The sequence below is a fragment of the Heloderma suspectum genome, chromosome 5 (genome assembly GCF_057233095.1).
Source record: "Heloderma suspectum isolate Gila_16-S chromosome 5, 16-S_ref, whole genome shotgun sequence".
NCBI lineage: Eukaryota > Metazoa > Chordata > Lepidosauria > Squamata > Helodermatidae > Heloderma > Heloderma suspectum.
Window position 1 is genome coordinate 145,969,247 of NC_139462.1, and position 21,517 is coordinate 145,990,763.

Consider the following 21,517-nt stretch of genomic DNA (forward strand, 5'->3'; position numbering starts at 1 on the left):
TCTCTGGGATTGAAATGAAATCAACACTCCATATAATGTCCTATTACTGGCCACTTTATAAAGTACTCCAAACACATCTGCACTGGTTTAGCTAGTATTAGTGCCTTCTAGGATCACTCATATTGAATACTCATTTTGGCTTATTGAGACAAACTCCTCAACTTGAAGCTAAGCTGCAGTAACATTTTGTTCTACACCCAAAGAGCCTTAGGTGCTTGAAACAGATTGGGAGTATAAAATTTGTCTAGACAAAGCTCCTTGTAAAATGTTTGGGAACTACATACTTTGTTCAAAAGGTGAAGACATAAAAGTCAGTATAACTGCAGACTTATTACCCAGTGCTAGCATTCATTTCCATATGTCTTCTCCATTGACCTCAAGCAGTTTTCAGTCATTTGCTGTTCTTCAGTACTTGACTGGTTTAGTATTCTTTCAAAGTAATTTGTTCACAACCAACATCAAGCTCAGACATTTTAATGACAATAGTGAGTTTAATGCAAAACTATGTTTTTTGTTTTTTCAATGAATTATCAGTTTTAAAAGCTCAGGCATTTCATCTGTAAAACTGTTTAAACAGCCTTTCTGATGCGGTTTTATTATTTTTTATTGTATTCTGCCTTGAGAGTTTTACTGTAAGGCAGCCTAAAAACTCCTTAAAATGTAATTTCTGCCTTATCTACATACAGACACACACACAATATATATATGACAGGGAAAATGCATATTTTACAGGCAGGTTATGCGGTAAGGCCTAAATTCTTAGCTTTTCAGATAAAATTATTGTCTTACCTTAAGGAGATTTGTCAAGTAATTCTTCAGAAATTCTTTAAGCCGCTTGTATAGTTCCAAGCCAACAAACTGAGCTCCTCCAGGTGTTTGGCCTTTTTTAGACTTAGAAGTAGGTACACCAGCTCCTCGTGCTTGATTAGATTGATGTACACTAGTACAGTAGTTATAAACATGACTGGTAGAATAGTTAAGGAATATAGTGTATACAGGATGTTATAATCAAGTAACAAAAAAGTGTGAAATCAATACTTAGTATTTATATAAGCACTTTCAAATGCTTAAAGGGCTTCATATTACATTGGGTTGGATACAGACCTAGTCATGCTTAGAGTAGACCCATCAAAATCAACGCAACTTACGTTAGCCGTGAGTAATATAAGTCCCATTGATTCCAATGTGTCTGCTTTAACTAACACTTGCCCCTGCAAGTGCACTCTTTGTTTACATAATTACCTGCTGCACTACAGTGTGGGCTGGCTGGGCTGGCATGTCATTCGAACCCAGCACAGCAGAGGTGGCTTCATACTTTGCCTACAACCCAGAATGTGCAGTAGGGGTTGGGTACGTAGGCAACCATGACACGTGCTGGGTTTGAACAACACACCAACCCAGCTGCAGTGCGGGTGATTATGTAAGCAAAGGGTGTGCACACAGCATGGATAGGGGCAGAGGGAGAAGCCACAATAACTTATTTACCCCCGTGATCATGCGAACCCAGTCACTGACTAAGTCTAGATCCAACCCAATCTTGTAATCCTTACAATATCCCTATAAATAGTCAGCATTATTATCCCTATAATGCAGAGGAAGTAGCTGAAGAACACTGGCCAGTAAGTGGGTTCATAGTGGAGACAAAATTTCAGCCTGGAAGTCCTGATTGACAGCTCAGCCACTACACTACATTAGCTCTGAAATATGCAAAAGGCACCCATAAAGGCAATGATCTGGTTCGAAAGTTACAACAACCCATACTATGTGGGCTGCTGAATCGTGGGATGCCGTTATGTGCGAACTTGGAACTATAGGTTAATTATGGGTTGTTTAGCCATGAACAACCCATTAAAATTTAGATTTGTTCTTTAGAAGATGCTTCCTAAAAGTAAGAATTGTTGAACAGAACAATGCTAGGGGAAAAAACATCTTTTCTGGGAAGGAGATAGATTAAACACCTGTGAGGACGATTTTGTCTTGCAACTGCAGAGGAAGAACTCAATTGCTCATGAGGTACCTTCCAGCTCTGATTCACAGAATGTTGTAACGAGGACCATCAGTGATGGTCCTGATTTTCTACATATTATAGATACGAACAATAACACCTGAGCTAATGGAAGAGCAAGAGATAGCTCTGTCAACCAACATTCTGTTCTTCTAATTTATTTGTTAGGAAAAACAGTGTAAGAAAGCCTCCATATCAATAAATTTCCATTGTAGCAGCAAAGGACTTTTAGCAACTTGCAGCAGTTTGCTGCAATGAACTTGTGTTGTCCTGGAGACCAACCAATTGCTCTAATGACCAGAGATTTCTGGATTTCTCAGAAACAATATTGTTCTAGGTACACTAGAGTTCTCTCATCTAGTACACCTAGCACTTTGTGACAAACAGGCTCTGTGTCCTGAATTCAACAGAACTTAGTTGCTAGCCAGAGGACCTCAAACAAATTGCTCTGGTTTAGAGGACCCCTTTCTTGAACATTTTGTGTGCTATCAGAGGAGCAGAAAAAGGACAATGGGAGCCAATGCATCCTTGACAAGTCTGACCTAATCCAGGGCACAGAGATACCATTAGGATGCAAGACATGCTTTCTTATATCTACTAAACCCTGTCTACATCACCATAGCATAGGGTTTAAATAAAAAGGGAAACGGGAGGTCAGAGAGCCTTCCAATACACTTTAAGAAAAATATTTATTTTTTCCTGTGGAAAGAGAAAGTAGGTATTTCTGCTAATGGGCTTGTTGTCATGTGGTATGGAGGGCAGCCGATGATGACAAATAAGTCTAACACCCTTTGAGCTCAGTGAACTAGTTCCATGAGTCTTTGGATCCTGGCCATGATGTGCCTTTAATATAGCCACTGACTTAAGAGTTTTGTTTACCTGAAGTTTTTTCTTTTCTTTTTAAATTGTTGTTTTGCAGTTTCCCTGAAATTCAAATGCCATCCCAATGCAACTTGACAGAAATTTGAAAATAATTTAGGTGGTACTAATTAACAGAGAACACTCATATTTTCTCGTAACTTTTAAAAATGCATAATTATTTGATGATTGTACACTACTAAATTTTCCATAAACTACTGATTTAACTATGTAAAAGTGACTAAACAATATATTTGTCATGCTAATCAACTAACAACTCTACCATCAGGAAACTAAATGAAATATGTGCAAGAGGGGAAAAATAACATTTTAATTTTTAATTCCAATTATGACTGAAAATCAGTGATTTTAAGAGAGGAATCCTATGGCCCCTAGGCAGCAACTGCGGGGCCATAGGACTGTTTGGATGCCCAGATCCGAGGGCGGGGACAGCACTCCAACCTCAGAGGAGGGAATCCGTGCCCACCCACCCCCCGCAGCCGGCATGAAAGAACCACACCAGCTGCCTCTCCAAGGTTGAGAACTTGACCTCAGAAAGGGGGTAAAGGGGGTGTTTCAGTGGTTGGGGAAGGAACTGAAGAGGCCAGGATACGAGTTGAGACACGCCAGCTAGATGGGCAAAAAAGCCTGTCTAGTGAAAATGCAGAGCGGGAGGAGCAGGGAGGCGAGGATCACCTCCGCTGCTCCTCCCACTCTGCACTGGATGCTTGTAAGCCTCAGAGTTCAGAAGCTTATGAGCACTGAGAGTGTAAACAGGATTGCATCCTAGGTCACTTTCCAGAAGTAGTACAGATTTGTCTATTTTTTCCTACTAAAGTACTTCTCTGAAACATCAGAGCAAAAGCAGGCAGCATAAACCATAACAAACAAAAATTCACAGAAGTTCATACATCCCCTAACACTACGTTTACTTAAGTCCCCCTCCATATAACAATCACCCCTAATTCTTCACATTTCCCATACTGTGGTCCCCAACCCCACCCTTCACACCCAGAAGATGCCAAGGGAGCTGACAATAGAGCACTAATGGTAATTTGCCCATCTTCATACAGTGCCACACTGATGCTCACTGCCTCATGTAGAGCTCTCAGAAGGTGGCCTTGCTTGATAAAGAGCGGTCTTTGTTTCCATTTAATCCTAAAGAGCTAGTAGCACTCTATGGATAAAAGAAGGACTGGGGATTCACCTGGCTGCAATTCTTACTTGCCACAGCTAGCCAGGTGAGTGGTTAGTTATAGGAATCTCACTCAACACTCATACTTACTGTACCACACATTTAATCTCACTTTTTGGTTAAAACGAAGGATTAAAATGCAAACAACCTGATTGATATTCACTCTTCGATTTTATCAGTGAGACACCCAGGAAACATAAAAAGATTACCCAGCTAGGGAATCAGCTTGAAGATGCATTAAAAAGTAAATAGCTGATCACCCAATTCACTTTAACTTTACATATACATAGTTAGTGAAGGCATACATGAAATCTTAACCAGGAACATGATGTCCAATTCACACATAAGCTCTTCAGGCATCTTCAGGCTAAACGCTCACATGCTTAAGATATGAACTGGAAAAGGCAATCTGGGAAGCAGCCCCAAAACGTGATAGAAGAAAACTGACCATCTTGCAATGTAACAATGTAAATAGATACATGTCCAGAATTATACCATTTACTTCAGCGTGATCTATCAGAATATTGTTCCTATAAATGATTGTTTAATGTACAACATCCAAACCAATGCTACTTGTGCAACTGATGTTTACAGTCTTCTGCCATCTGTTCCACCGCAGCTAGTGTTCCAAGGACTCAAAACAACATACAACTGTAGTGCATGTGATCTGTAGTGTTGCAACCAAGTACACTGCAGCTCAGCCAAAAATCACAAGGAGAGTTCTATAAAAGCTGCCACTTTACAGTAAGCAAACATTTATGCCAAAAAAGCAGCCCATGCTGAACTCCACTTATGATGCAATATGCTGATCATTCTAAATGTAGCGCTGTCCAATTATACAAACTTGTCAACACATTAATCGTCTACACCTGATAAGCCTCTAAGGCTGCAATCCTAAGCACACTAACTTGGAGTAAGCCCGACTGAACTCGGTGGGACTTACTTTTGAGTAAAAATGCATAGGACCAGGCTATAAAATACTGTCTAGATTGTACAAATTTTGCACTTACATTAAAACCCTCCACAAACATACAGGTAATTTCTCCTCTAAGAAACTGAAACCTGAAGAAAGAAAATCAGATTTCAAATATGAGTATCCCTAAAGTATTTGACAACAAAATAATAAGTGACACTATACACCCCTCTTTTGAACTACCGGAAGTACAAGCTGGGTTTCGAAGAGGCAGAGGAACTAGAGATCAAATCGCCAACATTCACTGGATCATGGAGAAAGCAAGAGAATTCCAGAAAAATGTCTATTTCTGCTTCATTGACTACGCTAAAGCCTTTGATTGTGGGATCACAACAAACTGTGGCAAATTCTTAAAGAGATGGGAGTATCAGACCACCTTACCGGTCTCCTGAGAAACCTGTATGAGGGTCAAGAAGCAACAGTAAGAACCAGACATGGAACAACCGACTGGTTCAAAATTAGGAAAGGAGTACGACAAGGCTGCATATTGTCGCCCTGCTTATTTAACTTATATGCAGAGTACATCATGAGAAACGCTGGGTTGGATGAATCACAGGTCGGAATTAAGATTGCCAGGAGAATTATCAACAACCTCAGATACGCAGACGATACCACCCTAATGGCAGAAAGCGAAGAGGATCTCAAGAGCCTCTTGCTGAGGGTGAAAGAGGAGAGTGCAAAAGCTGGTTTGAAACTCAACATTAAAAAAACTAAAATCATGGCATCTGGCCCCATCACTTCCTGGCATATAGAAGGGAAAGAAATGGAAGCAGTGACAGATTTTATTTTCTTGGGCTCCGAGATCACTGCAGACGGTGACTGTAGCCATGAAATTAAAAGATGCTCGCTCCTTGGGAGGAAAGCTATGGCAAACCTAGGCAGCATAGTAAGAAGCAGAGACATCACCTTGCCGACAAAGGTCGATCTAATCAAAGCTATGGTTTTCCCAGTAGTAATGTATGGCTGTGAGAACTGGACTATAAGGAAGGCTGAGCGCCGAAGTACTGATGCCTTCAAACTGTGGTGCTGGAGAAGACTCTTACGAGTCCCCTGGACTGCAAGGAGGTCAAATCAGTCCATCCTAAAGGAAATCAACCCTGAGTGCTCGTTGGAAGGACAGATACTGAAGCTGAAGCTCAAATATTTTGGCCACCTAATGCGAAGAGAAAACTCACTGGAAAAGATCCTGATACTGGGAAAGACTGAAGGCAAAAGGAGAAGGGGACGGCAGAGGATGAGATGGCTAGAAAGCATCTCCGATGCAATGAATATGAACTTGAGCACGCTCCAGGAGAGAGCGGAGGACAGGGAGGCCTGGTGTGCTATGGTCCATGGGGTCATGAAGAGTCGGACACAACTTAACGACTGAACAACAACACCTCTCTTTTTATACCATTAATCATTTTTAAGGCATCTATGAAGTTATATCTTAGGATCCTACCAACAATATTGCATCGTATTTATAAAGGAAATTTATAATAAAAATAGAGACTTGATATTAACTATATCTTATCTATATCTATTTCATATAAACTAAGAGTACAATCTTATAGACCATAAACAGTGTCTCAGATGCCATAGGATGTAGTAAATTTCATCACCTGAGGCTGGATACAGGGCTCCAATCTCAGAGGAAATCCAACTGCAGAACTCACCCACCACAAGCCCTGCCCAACTGCTGCAAAAAGCTCTGCAGTAGTTCCCTCTCCTGACCCTGGGAAGGAAGAAAATGGGAATGTTAGGGGTGTGCCAGAAATTGGGGGGGGGGGTGGGAGGCTGTGAATCCCCTGGATCTAATGCCACTGAGCCCCCTTCCCTGCCCCCAAAAGAGAGTGCAAGTTAGATTGGCTCTGAAGCCCATTTAACAAAAAATGCTTTTAAGAAGGATGAAGAGGCAAAAATAACCCCCTCTGCTATTCCTCCCACCCTGCTGGCAACAGCTCGGCAGTGCATAGGATGATCAGGTACCTCCAACATTGGAGCGCTCCATCCTTTGGGCTTGTAGCCCACAGGATTGCTCTCTAAATGTATTTAGACTGAAAGCTCCACAGAGTAAACATCTTGTGTTTTTTGCTTATGTTACTCTGTAAAGTCCCAGATACATTGATAATGCCAGAGAACCTCATTCTTACAAGATGAAAGTTCATTTTATGCACAGCAGAAAACAGGACAGAACAGTGACAATCAGAGGGGAAAAACAGATAAAACCAGTATCCTCCCTTTCTAGACCTCAAGGAAGATGCTCTTCTCATTGTGAAGCACTACTCCTGCTTACAAAAAAAAAATGCAGAGGATGATGTAAAACATTTGGCTTGTCATCAGAGGATTATTACTTGTGATAACCACCCGCTACCCACATCTACTTGTATTTCCAGGGTGGGATGCAACTTGTGATATAAAATAGACATCTAACTAGTTCAGGAAGAGATTTATATTAGAGAGGATAATCTTGATACTCTATCACTTAATACCAGAATATGAAAGAGGTGAGTTAGAGGCTCAGATTTTGCCTGAGAGGCATTTTACGCTCTCATTTAAACTTCTGCCTCAAACCACTGAGCCTGTAAACAAATCAGGAGGTTCAAATGAATTCACTGCTCCTTACCCTCTTGCACTCCACACATTCAAGGTCTCACTGAAGAGAATAACTTAATTTATTATAACTAAATACCCTAAAGTACCCATTGCTCTGTGAAAGAAAATAATTCTGCAGTGACATAAACATTAATAGCTGATTGCTTAGCCATGTGTGTTAGGATACGTGTAGAGTTCCATATATCTGGACTTTGCCATACTTTGCCTTGTATAAACTTGTTGAATTCCAGCTCTGAGGTCATCCCATATCTGGTCAAGACCAATTTGTTTAAGTCCATGTGGGTTCTGACTCCTATTTGATGACATTTTGTATTTCCCGTGAAGTCTTCCAGTGCAGCCTTGAGATATATGGTTACTCCTCCATCAGGGGCAGACATAAACCAACATTCCAAATTCTGTTGCAGTCATGCAGAAGGGATGCTCTTTTCATATGAAGGCTGATATTGTCTCACAAGAAACCCTGTGGGAGAGGGGAGGGGAGGGATTACTCAATTGCCCACTTAATTTCACAAGTAACTAAACCAAACTGCTATCAAGCAGTGTTACAGATTTGCTTAACATCAAATGAAAAATGTCATGGAACATTTTGCAAATATGCCTGCTAATTTTAGAAACATGTTTTCCCAGTGATGGTCAGGTCTTCTCACTGCACTAATCACTACATTATCGGCTTCCAAAGTGCAGCAAAAACAAAAAATCTTGTGGCACCTTAAAGACTAACAAACTTATTATGACGGATGTCCACTTCATCAGCAGTGAGGTTTGAGGGAAATAAAATGCAGAAGTTACAGCCTGTGGTAATGACATTAAGGGCACAATCCTATGGGGATGGCCATAAGCCTCTGAACTTGGAGGCTTACAGCCATCCAATGCAGAGTGTGAGGAGTAGCAGAGGCGATCTTCACCTCCGCGCTCCCCCCGCTCTGTATTTTAGCTAGATGGGTGTTTTCGTCTGTCTAGCTGGGGCTCTGCGGAGAGGAAGGAAAGGAGGTTGGGGCAACTGCAGGATTCTTCATAAGCCAGCTGCCCTAGTCTCCTCCCCACCTACAGAACCGCCCCCTTTCCCTCCTCTCTAAGTTCATGTTTGTGAGCTTGTAGAGGCAGCTGGTGCAGTTCTCTCCACACCAGCTGTGAGGGGACAGGGAGCTCGGATTCCTGGGTCTGAGGTCAGAGTGTTGTCTCTGGCCTTGGATCCAGAAAACCAAAATAACCTATGGGCCCCCAGACTCTGTCTAGGGGCCATAGGATTGCTCTCCCCACTCAAGTTGTATGAAATAATTACACAGTAATCATTCACAAAGCAGTGCTGATAGTAATATCGTGGCATTATCAGCTAAATCCCCAAACAAGTGAAACTGGCATAGCTGAATTTTAACCATTGTAGTCCATCTGACTTCAAAATTTGTGGATTATATGTTTTCTATAGCAACACACAAGTTATGGCACTTTATATACAACTCAGATTAACCACACCACTAGCTTATTCTAGATGAAAAGCAAACATGCATTTTAGTTGAAAGAAATGTGACAAGAGTATGGTCTTGACTAATATTGCAAGGATATGAAGAATTACACGATAGCCTGTCAGTTCATGGCTGGTTGAAAAGGCAAAACAATGAAAGAGAAGGGGCAGTACCAGACAAGGAGAGAGACGATCCTCAAGTTGTTACTATATACACCCCCAAAATTCACACAACATTGAGTGCCCTAAATGTCAGTTTATAAGCAGTCTGAAACAAGTCAACTTTGTTTGAAGTTACCAGACTTCCTTGCTTGGTCATCTGGGACTGGTTTATATTTGTTGCAGCCAACGAGGTAAGTGGCCATTTACAAGTCTAGTCCAATTTAATTTACTCTTTTTCTCATTCTGGAAACATTGCCTGAATGAGAACTATACAGTCATTTGGTGGAGGGCTCTATTACTTCATTAAAACTCAATCAAGATAGTATTTAGGTACTTTTTATCACTTAGTGTCCAATCCTACTGAGATAGTCGCTGGCCTCTGTGGTCACAGGCTGCTGACTATCCTATGCAGGTAGCGTAGAGCACGGAGGGGATCCTCTCCTCTGCACTCTGCCCGCCCTGCATTCTTGGCTAGATATGCAATTTTGGGCTTGGAGACCCCATAGGAAGAAGCAGAAAGGGGCTTCTGCAGTCTCCCCCCCTCCCCGCCCCTGGGAACACCCCCTTTTTGCCCTCTCCACACTCCGTTTTACAAGCACAGAGAGGTAGCTGCCATGGTTCTTTCCACGCAGGCTATGAGGGGGAGGAGAGCACCGTTTCCTGGCTCAGAGTGCTATCTACAAGTAAACCGAAAAATCTTACAGTGTCTAATGGCCACAGGATTGCTCTCTTAATCATTTAGGAAGGATCTAATATGTCTGCATAAGCCTGGATCCAATGGAGCTTCCATGAACAGAAGTGGGAGGGAAAGGGACAAGGAAAAGGCCATTTTTGCCAATTCCCCCTGCACTATCTCCACAGTATTCTGGAAGGTCCCCCAACCCTCCAGAGCAGATTCTCACGGGACTGCATGGGAAAGAGAATTGAGATGCAACACTCCCCCATTCTATGAGCAGAAGTCCACTCGGGGAACTCTGGATTCAACCCATTCTGTAAATTCAGACACTAACTCAGCAACACAAAGCTACCATTCCCACCCACCCGGCAAACCACTCCTTGCTAATGTAACTGGAGGTAAGCAGTATCACCATTACACTAATAGCAAATCCATTCTCTGAATGCCATACTTATATAGCCAAAATAGCATCACCCATGCACAAAAGCTTTAGGTTTAAAAAATCCCAAGGAGGCAAAAACAGCCCAGCATACTAAGTGGCCATGGAATGTTGACTTGGCACTGGGGAAGAAGGGAAGATGGCTGAGGGGGAGAGGGATAATGGAATGGGTTATCCTGGAAAAGGATATGGCTGATAAAGCAAAAAGTGACATCATGAACAAGGTAACAGATAAGTGTATGAGGAAAGCCTACTTACACCAAAGCCAGCTTACTTTTTAAGCAAAGTTATCATTTTTAATATATAGTCAGTCTCTCTCTCTCTCACACAGATAAGTGACTAGTAGTAAGCACAGTATCACTGTGCAAAGACTATAAACATGAAATATTAAGCCTACGTAGCTACTGCATCTACTTTCATAATTCAAAACAGTGTATTATTTATATAGGCATTTCATAACCAAGTTATACCTACACAGGGTTCCTTTATTTTTAAATTTAAGTTACACAGAAATTACACCCACTAAGTTTCTTACTATACCAACAGAGTGTTTGCCCAGGATGTTTGAGGTCAACATCAGTAGAAGATAACAAAGGGCTATTTGAATTGAGATATTAAACAGTGTTGCAAACCTAATCTACACATTCTAGGTACAGATATGGTATACCAGCACATAACAATGAACACAGATTTTGCAGTACAACAAAACATATACTTGTAAAGCAGTATTTCATAGGCCTCATCTCAGCATCCAATGAAGTTGCTACATTACAAATGGCTTCACCAGATGACTCCTAGAATACCAGCAAGAATTCCACCCTGTTGTTCAAAGACAAATGTAAAACAAAGCTGTGTGGTGAACTACATTGTTCACCACAAAGTGATGCATCACCACCTACATTGTAGTAGGATGAACCATTCTGAGCTAAAGGGCCTTTACAGTACACATTCTCTACATGGACCTGTGGCTTCTTAGACATCCATAATGAATTAACCCAGCCTTCCCCAACCTGGTGCCCTTCAAATGTGCTGGATTACAACTCCCCTCATCCCAGCCAGCACTGCCTTGTCCATGCTGGATGGGGATGATAAGAATTGTAGTCCAACATCTGGAGGACACAAGGTTGGACAACACTAACTTAACCCAACATTTCACTAAGTGGCAAAATTTCTTCAGTTTTTTTCTAATGAATATTTGTGATATTTATCAACCCTAGCAGAAATATTGTTCAATATTTGTAAATAACTGAATTACACTAGCTGAGATGAACACGCGTAAACTTCAAAACCACATTTCTCTGAAACAGGGCTGCACAACTAGCACCCAACCGCAAGGATGCCCTGACCCCCCCCAAAACTCCCCATCAACTGTACTCTCCACTCTCTCCTCAAGTGATCGTCATATAGATGACTCTTTTCCAACAGCTGCTAGCAACAGGGGAAGAGCCATCTTAATCAGAATCACTGGGGTAGTGGGTGGAGAGAAGGCTCTCTACTTCCTCGCCCAGAGATCTCCATACAGATTGTTGGGATGTGTATGTGTGTATAGCCCCCGACAACATCATACATGGCCCTTAGGACCAAAAAGACTGGCACCCCTGCTCTAATGGAAAACATTCTATATGGCTGATGCTCATGGAACAAAAAATAGAAGGGAAAGGCACTAAATGCAGCAAATGTCCAGGGGAGAAATTTCTCAAAAGTGCCTAAATGTGTTAAGGCCCGATGTGTTTCAGAAAGCAAAGTTTTCTTCCAAAGGGGCATTTAGCATCCTGGAAATCTAAACTCTTTAGCTCTTTCACTACAGAATCAAACATTGGTTCTGTAATGAAGGAGTTTAAGTAAACAATTTATTTAATAAATATAGGCACTTCTGAGATCTGTTTCTTTCCTGCTCATCCAATGCTCATGTACGACACTATCCAACTGCAGTTTGGATTGCAATGTACCAAACCAGAATCAAGCTTAATATACAAATGTCAATCAGAATTCAGTTTTAGGGCATGCTTTTCTAGATTTGAATGGCATGTTACAGTCACTTCATGGAACATTAATTATTTTGGCACCTATTGTATAAGAGTCTCAGTTACAGATTCACCACTTAAGGCATGTGAACACCTCATGGGGGAGGGGGAAAGAGAGAGAAGTAGCTCTACAGAGAAATGTCTCTCCAATTTACATGATACCATGTAAAAAAGGATAAATATCAAGGCTACATATATTGCAGTGTACATGCAATCTAACCCCTCTTACACAAAGGGGTTATACCAAGTAAAGAACTGGTCACCTCTATATTGTTTGCTATTTTCTACAAAATACTATTCTCTACTGAGTTACATTACTTGGGGTGGGGGGTGGGGGAGCCGACACCCATCAAAACGCCTCAATTTGTTTACAGAGTAGACTGGGTCCAAACACAGAACCCTTCACACCTTTTTCCACATTTCGACATGAGTATAAGACCTGCCCAAAATATATCATGAAGTGTAGTATTCACAACAGAAGAAAAGACCTTTAAAGTCTACAGTAGACTTTAAACCCATACCTAGTATAGAAAGAATCAGTAATTGAAGACATTGTATTAAGAAATGTGTATTTCATAATATGCGAACCAGCAATTTGGAGCTGTAAATCCTTCTATAGTTTGCCCACTGTAAATATAAAATGTCAATATTCTTCCATTATATTCCTACAAACTCCTAGGCTGTAATCGTAGCAACACTTGATAAGAGAGTAAGCTGCACTGAATACAATGGGGTTGACTTCTGAGTAAACATGTATAGGACTGCACTGTTAATACTTAAACCAAACTAACCTTTGGGACTTTCGTTTGTATAAAAGGAGTAGTATACACAGCTTTACTGTTCAAATTATTTGACATAACAGGAGAGACACTAACCGGTTTATTAAACAATGGAGTGGATGAGTACACGTGTGACTTTCTGAATCAATAAACTGAATTACAAAGCTGCCAGTAGTCTTAATAGTCAGTACCAGTATCAAATATGCTTCTTCTCATCTGAAGATCCAAAACAGTAATTAGCCCAGAAACGGAGTGGTGAGCTCCTCTAGGGGCAGATAATTTTTACTCGTATACACTAACACTAAACATCTTGAGATACAAAAGGGAAGCTAAAAAGTGAAATGCTTCCAATTTTAATTCAGAAAATAACAAAGCATCAAGCGTTTGGAAAATATTGCAAAAGTGGATTGGCAGGGAAGTGGCTATCTTTTAAAAAAAACACCTAGGAACACCACTGTTTCTGTGGAAAATAAGTACAAGTTTCTATGGCCCCCTCTCGTCTTCTATGCACTGTTCCATGGTGTGAACAGTTTCTGTGGATTGTACTCTAAAATTAAGCCTGTCAGTGTAATTATGATTTCTTCACTACATATAAAGAGTTACTGTAAAGTTTACAGACAATCCAAAAATATTTTGTGTAATGTAGGTTTAATCATGTAGATTAGACCTGGAAACCCTAATGGCTGAATGTGTGATATACACATTTAATAAAAATAAATAAATTTTATATTATTTTAGATACTTTGCTTGAGTATGGGAGTACAGATAGATCTTTTAATTATATTTCCCTTATAATTTCTAGTGAAATAATGCAATTGAAAAATATGCAGTTTGGCATTACAGTACTAATTCAGCTATTCCCTACCTTTTAAACAGCTGAAGACAAATGGTATTTGAAACTGATGGGGCTATATTTTACATTCCTACCCATGTGAAAGAGTACAGTCACTCAATTCTAAAGCAAAGTCTCTTGTAGGTATTTACAGAATCCTACAGAAAAACGTCTATTTCTGCTTCATTGACTACGCTAAAGCCTTTGATTGTGGATCACAACAAACTGTGGCAAATTCTTAAAGTGATGGGAGTACCAGACCACCTTACCTGTCTCCTGAGAAACCTGTACGAGGGTCAAGAAGCAACAGTCAGAACCAGACATGGAACAACCGATTGGTTCAAAATTGGGAAAGGAGTATGACAAGGCTGCATATTGTCACCTGCTTATTTAACTTATATGCAGAGTACATCATGAGAAATGCCGGGTTGGATGAGTCAGAGGTCGGAATTAAGATTGCTGGGAGAATTATCAACAACCTCCGATATGCAGACGATACCACCCTAATGGCAGAAAGCGAAGAGGATCTAAAAAGCCTCTTGTTGACGGTGAAAGAGGAGAGTGCAAAAGCTGGTTTGAAACTCAACATTAAAAAAACGAAGATCATGGCATCTGGCCCCATCACTTCCTGGCATATAGAAGGGGAAGAAATGGAAGCAGTGACAGATTTTACTTTCTTGGGCTCCAAGATCACCGCAGACGGTGACTGTAGCCCTGAAATTAAAAGACGCTTGCTCCTTGGGAGGAAAGCTATGGCCAACCTAGACAGCATAGTAAGAAGCAGAGACATCACCTTGCCGACAAAGGTCCCTATAATCAAAGCTATGGTTTTCCCAGTAGTAATGTATGGCTGTGAGAGCTGGACTATAAGGAAGGCTGAGCGCCGAAGAATTGATGCTTTCGAACTGTGGTGCTAGAGAAGACTCTTACAAGTCCCCTGGACTGCAAGGAGGTCAAATCAGTCCATCCTAAAGGAAATCAACCCTGAGTGCTCATTGGAAGGACAGATAATGAAGCTGAAGCTCCAATATTTTGGCCACCTAATGCGAAGAGAAAACTCCCTGGAAAAGACCCTGATGCTGGGAAAGACTGAAGGCAAAAGGAGAAGGGGATGGCAGAGGATGAGATGGCTAGATAGCATCACGGATGCAATGAATATGAACTTGAGCACGCTCCGGGAGAGAGCGCAGGACAGGAAGGCCTGGCGTGCTATGGTCCATGGGGTCACGAAGAGTCGGACACGACTGAACAACAACAACAACAACAGGTAGTAAGCCATTCGGCAATTTTTAAAGTGTTAAAAAGGCAGGGTTCCACAGATTAAATGGCCAGATTACCAGCAGTGACTGGCAATTTCATCCTGGCAACAATCTGCCCAATCCCAGCACAATGGGAAAGTCCCCTCCCACGTCCTTCATACATTACAGAAAACATGTGGGGAGGTGTCAGTGCCAGACAGAAGAAAAGGATTATTCCCCTAAATCCTTTGGCATATACCAAGGTCTTGGGGACGGGGGTCAGCCTCTCACTCTGCACTGGGCTTTGCAGACACTCTGAAACAGTGAGTCACTGACTACAAAGTTAGATGCTGGAATCTCCCCTTCTCCATGTCTTTTGGGCATACCACAGATCTTGGGGGAGGGGAGGAGTTTGTGGTAGCTGCAGATGGTGGCTGGCTACTAAGGAAAGGCTAAATAGGAAAAGGCTCCTCCTCTCCCAGAAATGTCACCCTCAGTGGCTATTCAACATTTCTGTGACATTATGAAAAATTAATGCCTGAAACTGCTGAGTTTTCATGTCTCCTCACCATTCCTTTTATATTGTGTCTAACAGACTGTATACTTGCAGGCAGGTGTCTATACAATCCCTACAAAACTTTAGGTACTTTCTAAATAATCTGCTGAGTACTAAGTCAGCATGTCTGTATTAAATACCAAACAGCAAAAAAAGAGGGAAAAGATGTGAAGGTTAAGCGATGATAATCAGAAACATCAGTAGGTATTACAAATCCATGGCATGTGAATGAACAGTAGCAGGGTCTTGATCTGAACAAGAATACTAATGCAAAGCTGAGGAGATCATCTTGGGTCAAGACTTGAAGAACAGAGCATGGAAATGCAGGAGGTCAAGGCGGACATGTTTAAGACAAATATAGTTAACTCTGAGGATTAGCATTTAGGAAGCACATCAGCTGCACTTCTATATCTTCAGGTGCAATCCTCTGCATGCTGGCTGGGGACTGCTGGGAGTTTTAGGACATTTTTCAGTCTAAACATGCATAGGATTGTGCCTATAATCTCTAAAACATGATTGCCTACCATTTCTATAAGTAGTAGTTGTCTTAGAGATTATGCTGTTTTGATTTCAAACACACATTTAACTAACTGAAGTAACATGTTGACAGAAAAGTGCAAATGAAACTAGGAGTGAATGCAGACTTATCTCTTCCTTTACATCAGTATTAGAATTCTGAAGCCAGATGCGACAATGTCATGGTTCCAATGCAATGACTCACAGGACCAAATTGTAAGCAGTGGCCCCATCCAGAAAACATGAGTTATCTATAGAACAAGCACAACAAACACTGTCTGGACTAGGGCCAGTGTCTGTACAACCATCTCAACATGATAAAACTTAATACCACTGTTTAGAGTCCCTTAGGCTACAATCCTATACATACTTACCTGGGAGAAAGTCCTGCTGAACTCAGTGGAGCTTACTTCTGAGTAGACATGTGTAGGACTGCACAGTTAAAGCATAAAAATATCATATTTATGAGACCAAATCCTGCTGTTCTCCCTCCAAAGTCAGTTGATCAAGCCCGCAGCTCCTACTACATTACTATGTAAACCGAGGCTTCCAAATTGTCAACAAATTGCAATCTGAAGGCCTGAGATGCTCAAGTGGGAAAGGATTTAAATGCTAAATTGCTTCCGTAAATAGCCTTAGACATAACCCTTTTTGCAGGATACAAACTGCAACCTGATGAGCAATCTGTATTACAGACAGCATAATTTAGAAGTTGTTTATTTACTATTTTAAAAATTTCTTGGCTGCCTTTCAAAGCAGAAGTTAAAATATTAAAAGCAATAAAAACATAAACACAATAAAATGGTAAGAAAAACGACAATAAAACCAGGAACAACAACAGCAATAACAACAACAGCAGTCATATCAAGAGAAGGCCATGGTAAAATAATATGTTTTCAAGGCCTTCTTAAAAGCCTGGAATGACGGAGCATGGCAGCCTTCCAATGGCAACTTGTTCTAAAGGTGTGGGGCCACTACAGAGAAGGGCTTCTGTATTCCAACTGTATCCTTCCTTCAAGAAGCCAAGAGCAGCATTTTACCTTCACAGCAAACCCATCAGATTGGCTAGCCTGAGAGACAATAACTTGTACAAGGCCATCAAATGAGCCTTATAGCTATGTGTGGATTTGAGTATCGTTTCCTGTGCCCAAGGTTAATATTCTAGCCACTGCACCAAAGTAGCCCTAAGACATCCAAAACAAGCCACACACCTCAACATCCAAATATCAAATGCCTTCTGCAGCATACTATTGTTAACAATATCCCTTGTATAAATAACATGATGAAACATGGAATGCTTAGTTTGTACTCAGATGTTATTTAAATAAAGCTTAGGTTGTCAACAACCATTTCAGAAAGTAATGTAGACACAAATGTAGTACTATGCCCCAACATAGTGTGGTAAACACAAAGCTTAGTTAAGACTCGAGAGAAGAGGGTTTAATAAATCCTTGCTTGTGCATGAATTTACTGAGTAGCCCTGGATAAAGTCATAGACTCCCAACCCCAGCTCTTCAGAAATAAAATGTTCATTTCAGCAACCAACCCCGCAAGCGGCGGCTCACCTGATTAAAGGCAGCCGCCGGCGAGATCACACCACTCCAGTGCTGAAGGAGTTGCACTGGTTACCAGTTGTTTTCCGGGCCAAATTCAAGGTGTTGGTTTTGACCTTTAAAACCCTATATGGTTCCGGCCCAGCCTATCTTAAGGAGCGCCTCCAGCAGCACCAGACAGGCCGCTTAACAAGATCAGCCTCGGTTGGCCTTCTCTCTGTCCCATCAGCCAGGACAGCTAGACTGGTGGGGACAAGGGAGAGGGCCTTTTCTGTGGTGGCCCCCACTCTGTGGAACTCCCTCCCTAGGAAACTCCGTCATGCCCCCTCTTTAATGAACTTCCGTCGTGCATTAAAAACGCCGTTGTTCAGGCAGGCGTTTGGGGTGGGTTAGGGTATTTTAGAAAATGTTATTATTGTAGAATTTTATTGTTTTAAACTGTTTTTATTGTGTGTTGTACATCGCCCAGAGTGGCTGGGTGACCAGCCAGATGGGTGATTAATACATTTAATAATAAAAAATAAAAATAAAAAAGGAAGAACTACCAACTGAGAAGAGTCAGTTACAGTGAAAAATTCTTACCAAAAACATCAAAAAACTGCTAAATTTTTAACAAGCTGTTTAGTACATTATAACTGCAGAAGAATGACCTACAAATTAACCTGTATGGCCAAGAAGCCACATGATATATACTTATTATGTACTTGTGACTAGGGATGGCGGAGAATTCCGCTACGGATTTCAGTGAGGCCGAATGCACTGGCATTCCCCCCGAAATCTGTGGCAGAACGGCCCCCCCCGCCCCCCCCCACGGATCCCTCCCGGGACAAGACTTACCTGGGGCGGATGTTCCGGACGGCGGCGGCTGCAGAAGCGGCGGCGGCTGGTCTTTCGACTGGCTGCCACAGCCGCCATTTACAGTCTGGTCTTTTTTCTTTTACCCAGACGTGATAGGCTACATAAAGACTTGTTTTTAGTATTAAAAAATACTATAAATATTTCCTTATTTTTCGCAGTTTTAGTCTACGTAAATATTTACGTAGAGTATTACGGCAAAAAAAAGTGGGAACGCAAATAGCCGCCACCATTTACGTACACTTTTTTTTTTTTTTACTTTGCCATAAATATTTATGTAGCCTATCACGGTTAAATACAGGGACGCAAACGGCGGCGGCTACAGCAACCGCCATTTGCGTCCCTGCTGCCCAGCGGCCCAATGTCCGGCTGCGGGCAGAATCGGCTGGCGGCTCTGCGGAATGCCCGCAGAGTGGAGCCGGCCAGGCAGGACTCCGGGGGGAGGGACGGAGCGCCTCCCCCCTGTCGAGGATTCCGGGGGGAGGGATGGAGCGCCTCCCCCACCACCACGAAGCAGATCCGCAAAACGGTAAGTGACTTTCATACATCCCTACTTGTAACACTTAAAATGATCAGGGGACTGGAAACAAAGCCCTGTGAAGAGAGACTGAAAGAACTGGTCATGTTTAGCCTTGAAAAGAGAAGACTGAGGGGAGATAGGATAGCGCTCTTCAAGTACTTGAAAGGTTGTCACAGAGAGGAAGGCCAGGATCTCTTCTCAATCATCCCAGAGTGCAGGACATGGAATAATGGGCTCAAATTACAGGAAGCCAGATTGCAGCTGAACATCAGGAAAAACTTTGTGACTGTTAGAGCAATACGACAAGGGAACCAATTACCTAGGGAGGTGGTGGGCTCTCCCGCACTGGAGGCATTCAAGACGAGGCTGGACAGCCATCTGTCAGGGATGCTCTGACTTGGATTCCTGCATTGAGCAGGGGGTTGGACTCGATGGCCTTGTAGGCCCCTTCCAACCCTACTATTCTATGATTCTATGAATATGATTCTGACTTTGAGAAAAACATTAAAGAATGCCTCTAACAATATTTTGATAGTAAAAATCCTTGGAACCAGGCAGGTAGGTTTGTAGAGGTAAGCAAAAAGTGAGCAGTTTTATACATTCTCACAAACCAGTTGATATTTTAAAGAATGTGAATGGGATCCAAAAGAAAGTACAGGTTTATAAATATTCAGACACCAGAGAGGAAATCAGTGGCAAAACAATTTCTCCACAAAATACCATTCACAAGATTACTGCCATTTTCGCTTACCTCATCCCCAACTTGACATTGTCTGTTCTGACTGATACGATAAAATGGTAATCCAAAATCCTTTCTTCCCTCTTTTTTAAATATTAAGGCTCCTTCTTTTGTATTGTTGTTCTTGGGAGAGTTCACGACTGATCAGTTACCAGCAGTGTTATTATTTAATTGTTAAAATTTGTTTTTATAGTACACACACCTATCGGAGTTATTAACTTTGATTGAAAATTGGACTCTGTCCAATCTCCATTTCCCATCAGTACCCCCAACATTACAGCCTACACCATTCAGCAGGAGTCACAACCTCCTGAGGATCAATTTCAAGGGACTTGAGGGTAGTACAAGCATAGTGGTGTTTTTTTTTTTTAAGGAAACGCATGAGGCAAGTGATGTAAACTGGAGAGGCCCTTCTTTCGAGACCCCCACCATCAAAGGGGTGCTTGGTGGCGATGCAAGAGAGGGCCTTTTCAGCGGCCACTCTCAGGCTGTGGAACCCCCTCCCAAATGAGGCTAAGTTCTTTCCCTCTCTGCTATCCTTCCAAAGGCAGGCAAAGACCACTTTATACAAAAAGTGGGTCTGTGGGTTGGGTGCTGTTTTTATTCTGTAATTGTTAGGTTCTATGGTATTTTAAAGTGTTTTATTATTTTAACCTATTTTAAATTGATTTGTAAGCCGTCTTGACTGTCATTTTTTAGTTGAAAGGCAGCGTATAATAATAAACACCACACTTATTATAATCTGACACTTTCCAACTTTGAGGTACAAGGTGCTTTTAGAAACCTCATCTATGTATTCTATTCTAAAATGTATTCTAGAGCTGCACTAAAAAGTTCACGAAGTGAACATTTCAGCAAAAAGTGGAGTTTTAGAGACTCCCAAAATGTCCCCTTCAAAACCCCCAACATTCAGCTTAAGCCTTGTTTGATGCTGTTTGCAACTTCTTTTGTCCTGGCACCACTGTTTCTATTGACCTGTGGGGCGTTCTTGCTGGCTATATGACTCAGCGTGGGGCCTTCTTACTGGCTGGGTGTTCGTGGAGCCTTCTTACTGGTTGGGTAATCCAGGGAACGCGTAGGCAGTGTGATGACACAATCTGACCATCAGATTTGGCTACATAGCGATGTCAAAGCCAAGTAAGAATCAGAACAATGGGCTGGATCCAGAGTAAATTAGCTGCACTTAAGATCCATTGATTTCAAGAGGACCCAAGTTAGTCATGGCTAAACGTTCATACCAAGTTCAATGGGATATCAGTTCAAGTAACTTGCTCAGGATTGGAACTAAAAGCCACACTGACATGGAATGATAAGCCAGAATTCCAGAGAATTCAGGATTTTTGTGAACAAGCTATATGCTGGTGCGTGCAGCCTGTCCCACTCCCGCTTTCCTCCTTCCCCACTAGCATGTCTACTAAACAAGCCAGGAATGGTTTGTTTAGCATGTAGTCAGAACCAGGGCTCCTGGTTGCTCCAAAACAAGCCTGGAATCATGATAACAGTACAAATCCTGGTTTGTGATTTTGGCTTTGGGAGCACA

The 21,517-nt window shown here is 41.8% G+C and overlaps 1 protein-coding gene across 1 annotated transcript in view; it reads right to left on the reverse strand.

Annotated features, from left to right (window-relative positions):
- The window catches only part of CUL1 (cullin 1), a 70,092-nt gene that overhangs the window by 43,431 nt on the left and 5,144 nt on the right, over positions 1 to 21,517 (reverse strand). Inside the window, exons 2-3 of the mRNA XM_084857748.1 lie at positions 7,793 to 8,086; positions 790 to 964 (exon numbers count right to left, since the gene is read on the reverse strand). Coding sequence (XP_084713874.1) covers positions 790 to 964; positions 7,793 to 7,932 — 315 coding nt within the window. The 5' untranslated portion in view covers positions 7,933 to 8,086. The remainder of the gene's footprint in view (positions 1 to 789; positions 965 to 7,792; positions 8,087 to 21,517) is intronic.